This window comes from Anopheles aquasalis, chromosome 3 (assembly GCF_943734665.1).
Source record: "Anopheles aquasalis chromosome 3, idAnoAquaMG_Q_19, whole genome shotgun sequence".
Lineage (NCBI taxonomy): Eukaryota > Metazoa > Arthropoda > Insecta > Diptera > Culicidae > Anopheles > Anopheles aquasalis.
Genome location: NC_064878.1, coordinates 5,117,158 through 5,125,000, shown reverse-complemented (window position 1 = coordinate 5,125,000; position 7,843 = coordinate 5,117,158). Strand labels below are relative to the sequence as shown.

Sequence of the window (7,843 nt, the reverse complement as noted above, 5' to 3'; positions counted from 1 at the left end):
CCCGGTGTGCGGGGTAGATTTAGTGTACAATGGTTTCCTGGTCCACCCAAATTATGGCAGTAAAGTTGGTCTCGATAGTGAGTCCGGCTCGAGGACATTGTTTCGACCACACCACATGTGCATGTGTGCGCCTTGGTTGGGGCCAGATGTTGGTAACGGAATTGTAATATTATCCTGGCGTTTCAGATGCTTCATTGGAGGAGGAGGAGGAGGGGGTGGGCTACGGAATGCCAACACCAGTCGCAAGAATCTGGCAAAATCTTTAGCCAAAAAAGCCATAAGTTTAGTTGATTAAATGAACTAAATTATACAAATTATTCCATCGCAATTACACCGCTTCACAGTTGCGATGCTAATGATGAGGCGACAGATTGTGCAACGGTTATGCTTTGGCTATGCTGGCAACAGGATTTGTTACAAAATTCTCTGGCAGATGGCAGCCCGGGGAGGGTTTGCAGTAATGCAAAAATGGTCGCACCAAAAATCGCGCCCCCCCCAAAATGACCACCGTGGACGCCGTAGCGTCAGTGACAAGGCGAGCGCAGCTGCGTCGACAACCGCACAGTCCATATATCATGCGGCAGTTATTTAATTTCAACAATTAATCAAGCTCCAGTTTCACCGAAACCTTTTCAGAATCGAATAGAGGTATGAGCGAGGGGGTCAGTAAGCGTTCTTCATTAGCTGCTTGCCGCGAGAAGGATATTTGGTTTTTTCTTTTGTGAACGAATGCTGTTCAGATGAATGTGTTCTAATCTTGATTATTAATTTAATGAAATCAGCATATTGATTTAATCTTTCACGTGTGCTTTATATAAACAAAAAATGATAATAGATAGCGAAATAATGTGGATAAGAAGGAAGCGAAACGAGAATTTATTTTGAGAAATCAAGTTCGCGATGCCTACTATTGTGGCATTAAGTAGTTGACAGCTTAGTCGCCATCAGTCGGTAGTTACCAGACAATGAGGATTCGCAGAAAAATCGCCGAAAATTATTATCATCAAGAGTGTTCATGGGTAGGAAAACAAAATGCAAGCTATCATTGCTCAGTTTGTATTATTATGTACTTGTTACACGTTGGCACATGCTAATAGATGCTAAGAAAAAGCTATGTCATGCTTTGTAAGGCCATTGTTCCTAAGCAAAACTGGTCAGGTACCAGTTGTATCAGAGAAACGGTTACAAACTGTTGAACTCAGACATCGCAAACCAAACGGAAAGGTAACTTTTAAGTCACCGTCTTAGTACATCTTGTTGTGTTGCAAATTCGAGAGTGAAATCGTTTCTCGCTTGATAAGTAAATACACTTCTTGAAATCTCGATCAAACTCCGAACTGCTCCCAAACCAAACTTTATTCTAATTTGAAGTTTGCTGTTCAAGGACAGCTTGCCGGATGCACTGAATCGAGCGCGACAATCCCAGCGCCTTCCAATCAAATGGCACCTTGTCTTTGCGGTTAAATCCGAGTGAACCCGGTCCGGCCGGTGCCTCGAAAGTATCAGAAAGGTTTAATCAAACTTTGCCCCTAGTACAGGCCAGTCAGCCACTGCACACCATATGCACCTGGCATTATGTTTCGTGAAGCGGCATCTATTCTCGTCCCCCGGTGGGAGAAGAAAAATCGGTTATCGCAACCGGTGCTGCCAAGACGCCGCGTATGTTGTTGCAATGCACTTCCCTTGCCACGTCACACGAGTGTCACCTACACGCTGCACACCAAGGTGTGGTACACAAGGCGAAGCGGAAAATAATCTTTACCCTTTCCATCCCGTCTTCCGCCCCGACGAGATGCACCGTGGGCGACCTGAGCGTGTAGGTTGCAATTTGATTAAACCATCCCCAGATGCCTGACGCTTTTCCGGTTGTCCTGGCTGGCTGCACTTGCCGCTCCGATTCAAAACTACGAACTGCTACTACAACAAAAAAGGTCAACGCAAAAAAAATATGTACTGGCCGGGGACAAAAAGAATGCTCGAAGGATGTTTCGATTTGATAGCGTGTCCTGGTGTCGCTTGAGTCTGTTTTTTTTCGTTTCGAAGGAGTACGGGGGAGAGTGTTTCGCAGTTTTTCATCCTCGCAGCTCACTTATCCTTCCCCAGGGAAATGGTGGTAGGGTGCACCGCGTTGGGCCGTAGCTGCCACAACTTTCGGGCGACACTGTCAGCGAAACGAGTTGACACCCGGGCAATTGGTCCGGACCAGAGCGCGGAACGCATCTTGCTTCATCTCTTTTTCGGCTCTTTTCCCGGGGTGACTGGTGCTGCATCGCCCCGAAGGTGGGTTGCTCGCTGGATTGAAGGACAAAAAAAGAGGGCCCCGAACAGTAGCAGTGACCGGCCCAACCTCCCCGTTCTCTGGAAGGCAGCATGACAAGCAGTGGAATCTCGCTCTCGATTTTTTTTGTTATTTCGGAGCTTTTGGCGGCGATGAGGGGTGTGGAACGAGGATGTTGACCGCGGTCGGTGCAATAGGTGGTAAATTGGGTTCACCAGCTCCGGTATGCTGACCTGTGGGGACCACGCGACACCAACCACATCCCCCATGCAATCCCGTGTGACCATGTTTTGATCGGTTTTACGGTCCGTCCTGGTCGAGGCAGTTCTCTACACTTTTCCCATCGGTTATGAGCTTCTTTCTATGGGTGTGTTGCGCTCTCCACGGGGCAATCGAGCGGAGCAAACATGACGGTCAAAAGGGAGACCACCATCTATTCCTAGCCCAGGCCGGTGGGTGGGTGGTGTTTTTGCAAAATTTATATCTTTTAGTTCTGTAAATAAATCATGTCATTTTGCATTTTGATAAATCCGGCTGACTGGGCTTCGGTTCGGAATGCGATGCAAGCGGGGGGTTTTTTTTTAACGGAGAGCGTCCCTTTCCCGTTGAGGGAACAGTTTGAATTTACTTCCTATTTTATGGTTTTATGGTATAGTTTATAATTTGTCTGAACAGCAATTGGAAAATCTTTGATATGCATTGGTGAGGTGAGGGTCCTTTCCAATCTTGCTTTTGATACTTACCATCTAATTAAACTGTGTCTGTTTAGCATAAGTTCTTTCCTTTTAATGCGCAGTGTTGTATATGTTGTAGTCTTTCAACAGAATTATTTAAAACTAATGGGAGTGGTTGATGTAAATAAAAACCGAAACCAACTTTACAGCACCACCTGCAACCTGCTCAATCGTCCACCATAGTATCGAGGGGCTCGAATTGCAGCATCACAGGACCCCGGTTCTGGAAAGTCACAGAGTCCTTAGCGTACACCAACGGTATCGGTGTGTTGGGACCGGGACGGATACGAAAATTGGCCAATACGGTAGCTAGTCCGACGCGCGCTTGCATCATTCCCAACCGTTGACCGATGCAGACCCGTGGTCCCTCACCGAATGACAGGAATGTGCACAGTGGCCGCTCAGCGACGGCTTCTGGCGTGAACCGATCTGCTTCGAAACGGTCCGGATCCGGATAGTAGCGTGCATCACGTTGAATCGCATAAATCGGTATGAGGATCTTCATCTTCGCTGGCAATACTACGTCACTATCCGGGATACGGTATGGTTTGCAGGACGTCCGCTGCAGCATCGCCAGTGGTGGATACTTTCTTAAGGTTTCTAGAAATGAAGTGAGTACGCGAAGGATCAGCATAAGTGAGGCTCGTGAGTTATGCAATTCAAATTACCATTGATACAACGATCCAGGTAGTCCATGTCGGCGATCGCCTCATAAGTCATACCACCGTGCTTTTGAAGTGCTTCCAGGACGCAGGTCCTTGCACGCTCCTGACACTCTTCGTTCAACGCTAGCTCATACAGACAGAAGGTTACATTCGAGGAAGAAGTGTCGTAGCCCGCCACAAAGAACCCGAAAGTCTGTGCTTTCAAGTCATCCATCGATAGACCATCAGTATCGCCTTCACGCGCCCTTAGCTCCATCAACAGGTCCATGAAATCGTTCCGTTTCGTTCCATTGCTACGCTCCCGGAAGGCCACCGTTTCCTCTACCAGTCGCGAGAAGAAATCGATCACCTCATCGCGATTTGCCTTCATTCCAAGAGCATGGCCAACGGCCGGATACAACCGCAGCACCATACTCACGAGCTGCGAGTGCCGCGGCTTTTCAAAAGCCAACTGACCCGTACGCCGGAAGGCACTGTCCGGATCGCGGAAGCTATTGCACTCGATACCGAACGCGCAGCTACCGATGTTGTCGATCATCATGCGCGCACTGTAGTCCTTAACGTCCAGCTCGGCCCCTTGCTCGCCGACCTGTGAGCGTAGAAACTGTTTAAAGTTCTGGGCCACTTGTTGCAGTATCGGAAAGATGGCCCGCATCCGGCCGGCGGTGAAGGTAGGTGACAGCTTCGAACGGGTTGCCTTCCAGCGAGCGCCTTCCATGGCGAAGAGGTGGGCAGAAAGTGGGTCAACACGCTCGTTGAGGTATATTCCGTGGTCCGGGAAGGTCGCAAAGTCGCGTATCAGAATCGTTTTGATGAGTTCGGGATCGGTCAGCATGAGGGCCGGTTGTAGCGTTACGAAGAGACCGTAGAACCGGTTCCGAGGATCCATCCGATGGTACAGCTCCGATGATACTTCGGCCGGAGATTTGTGCCTGAGATCCCCAAAGTTACCGAAAGGGAACGAAGGTTCGAGTGTTGGCACATTTCGGTTGGTCCAATAACGATAGTTGTATTTCACTAGCGCGTAGATCAACCCAAATACTGCGCAGATCAGCGCTAATCCAACTGGAAGCGCCATTAAGCGAACGGTAAACGGAGCACTATACCGCGAGAACGGCGATGTTGTGCCGTTGCCGTGATCGCACAGACTGCACCACTATGCGCACTCCGTGGACTGGTTGCGCAAGGTGATCTGGTTCCAGCTGACCGGTCCGTGTGCTTGTAGTAGTGCTGCTAGGCGCCCGGCTGATTTGTGCAATTTACTCTAGACGTGTCTGCCCTGTGTTAGCTCACAGATAACAGACAATACCGCATCGCATCACATGGCCAGCGAAATGATGGCAATGATTGCCATAAAATTTGGGACAACGCTGATAACAACCGAGTTGAGGTTGTTGTCATAAGGTTGTTCAGAACAGATTACAGACGTGTTGGGATTCGGAGAACAAAGAGAGATTCAACAAGACTACAGCACTGCGCGAAAACGAGAGGAGTGTCGATCTTATTTGGATAAATGTTCCTCCTTTCCTTTAATGATTTTTTTATGAAAAGGATTCCTTTTATGATTTTTTTTAGCTATGCATGATAACTTCGGATGTAGCAGCGTTAAAATTATGACATTATTATATAATCCGATAAGATCAAAACATTGAATCATAGAACTTTGATTATCAAGCTCAAGAACAGTTTATGTAAAAGAAAATTATAAAGTCTTTAAGCGCATCACTTTGTTCTCGTTTGATTCGATTTCACCAACACACATGGGCCGCATTCAATCAACGCGGAGGAATGCATCGCGTCCAGGTCCCCCCCCCCCCTCCGTCGCGCGGCTTGAATCATTAAAACATTTCGCGGTTCATTAGCGCTCGATTCTCATTCCGAACCACACCTTCCGCTGTCACCGGCGTTATGGAATCATGAAATGCGGGGCACCAGCAGTCCGTACCGTTGGGACGTGTAAATAGCGGCATTGATGCAGTTGATGGATCCCGTGAATTTGAATAGCGATATGGATATGTTTATTGCGTAGCATAAAAGCATGCGTGCGGTGCACATGGTGCTCCAGCGGCTCAGCAGCCTATCGGCTACTCTCGTTCGGTTGAATCGTTTGGAGATGAGTTAGTTTAATTAATTTATTCTTTCCGGCTCTCTCTCATGGCGGCTCATCACACTTAATAGGGGAGAGGATGACCATTCTTGTCGTGCAACGAAGCGCACGACACCGAACAACCGCAGAAGGGTGTCATTATATGGAGGAGTTTAAGCGAAACAACGGCACTTCTCACAGCTCATTGGAGACACTAATGTGATCGATGGTGATTAAAAGGAATAAAAAAAAAGACAAAATGCGAAATAAATTGCAATGTGGGCCATTTTTTCTTTGATCTCCCTCAGTGTTTCCCGACAAAACACATTGATGAGCGAGCATTAATCCTTCCATTCATGCTTTAATCGGCTTGGTCACACGCCCACACGCTGTAACTGTAACTTATTTGGCTGGACAGTGTTTGGGCCAACGACGCCGGCATTTTTCACCATTTCCACCGTTCGCGAAGATGAACCAAACGTTGGCGGCTGACGGCGTTGGCAAACCAGCATCATTGCGCGCATTATGTTGAATGTTTGCCCACCATCATCATTCCCAAGGGGGAGGGGAATTGGTTCAAAAATAATTATAATTGATTTATATCAATGTCAGCACGGGTCGCCGCGGGTGGCCACGAGCCGGTGCCGGATCAATTCACCCGAGGTTCGGTGGGGCGAAGAATCGTTTGAAATCCGTCGTCCCACCCCCCAAAAAGGCATACGGGTGTTGACCGGTAAGCATTTTTCCGGTTGAAGCAATAAATTAAATTCGAAATAATAATGCCTCGACAGCCGTGGCGCTGGCACATGGATGGCGCTGGCACATGGATGCTGCTTCAGGTGAGTGTCAGATGATGCTGATGATGCGGCTTCCGATGCTCTTTCGAGCGAACATCAACGAGTGGCGAACGGGCACCCGTGTTTGGGGTGGTCAAGTGCGCATCACGTAACGGTGTTCAGTTCCGTTCCGATCCCCGTGTCCACTTTTTGCAACTTTTCCGGCAGCATAAAGGTACAAAAAAAAATCGAAAACAAGTCCATCCCATCCATCAATTATGATTGCAGCGGATCATCAGCAGAATGGGTTTTTTTTTGGGGGAGGCCGGAGGCCCATCAAGGCATCCAATCAATAAACCGGTGCCACGGGTAAAGGTAAACCATTGGAATCGAGCGTTTATTGATCACTTTTTTAACGCTTAGTGCATGTTTTGCTGCACCCAGGGGAAAATTGGGAGAGTGCGTTCAAAGCGACATAAGAAATGGATGGCTCTTGGCCATGTAGGATTGATAGTTGATATGGATGTTCTGAGGATGGACATTTGAAAAATGCATCGAAAACATATTTTGAAACGGTTTAAATGGCAGCGGTGTAATCGATGTGTTGCGAGGAAGCATGAGGGCAATGATGAAGTATTGTAAGTGCAATGATACGACAACTCGTTTGATAATAAATTAAACAATCATTTTTACAGGAAAAAAACATCCACAGAATGATTAATGAACACGTTTAAAAAAATGAAATCGTTCAAATGAGAACATAGAAGAAGAAAATGGGAAACGATCTCTAGAAAGCATATTTTGTAGCATACTTCACACATTAACCGGTACGGCAAACAATAGCCGATAATTGGCGAGATGTGGAAAGCGAATTGTGAAACAATACGACAACAGCACTGCATCGCACACCTTCTAGTCCATCCGAAAACCCGGATGCTGGGAATTGGAATTTAATTAAACGGAAACCATTCGATTAGAGAGCAGGCCAGCAACAACATAAAAACAAAACGAAAAACACACAAAAATAAGGAACGATATGAAAGATCTTATCTTCCGCCAGGATACCGACGCTTTTCTCCTTTTGCTTTCCCATCCCGTGCGAAAATAGTGCGAACGATGCAACCGGCACAGAAAATCGGCTTGAATAGACATTCCAGCCCGTGCGGCAACATGGCATCGCTCTTCGGTTCTTTTTCCCACTTTTCCGGAAACACTCTCCGCTCTACGTCAGAGTAGGAGAACGGATTCCCAATTTCGTCTTTCGCGTCAACCATCCAGACGAAAAGTAGAAGCGTTTTCGCGAT

At 47.4% G+C, this 7,843-nt stretch overlaps 1 protein-coding gene across 1 annotated transcript; it reads right to left on the bottom strand.

Annotated features, from left to right (window-relative positions):
• Positions 1-2,931: 2,931 nt before the first annotated feature.
• LOC126577116 (probable cytochrome P450 6a13) lies at positions 2,932-4,821 on the bottom strand. Its single transcript, XM_050238533.1, has 2 exons — positions 3,681-4,821; positions 2,932-3,612 (listed from the first exon to the last, which is right to left on the bottom strand). The coding sequence occupies exons 1-2, from the start codon at positions 4,753-4,755 to the stop codon at positions 3,179-3,181; spliced, it is 1,509 nt and encodes a 502-aa protein (XP_050094490.1). The 5' UTR covers positions 4,756-4,821; the 3' UTR covers positions 2,932-3,178.
• Positions 4,822-7,843: the final 3,022 nt, after the last annotated feature.

Coding starts and splice junctions, on each gene's coding strand:
- LOC126577116 (XM_050238533.1), bottom strand. CDS start 4,755: ATGGCGCTTCCAGTTGGATTAGCGCTGATCTGCGCAGTATTTGGGTTG. Junction 3,613..3,680: donor CCTGGATCGTTGTATCAATG/GTAATTTGAATT, acceptor CTTCATTTCTAG/AAACCTTAAGAAAGTATCCA.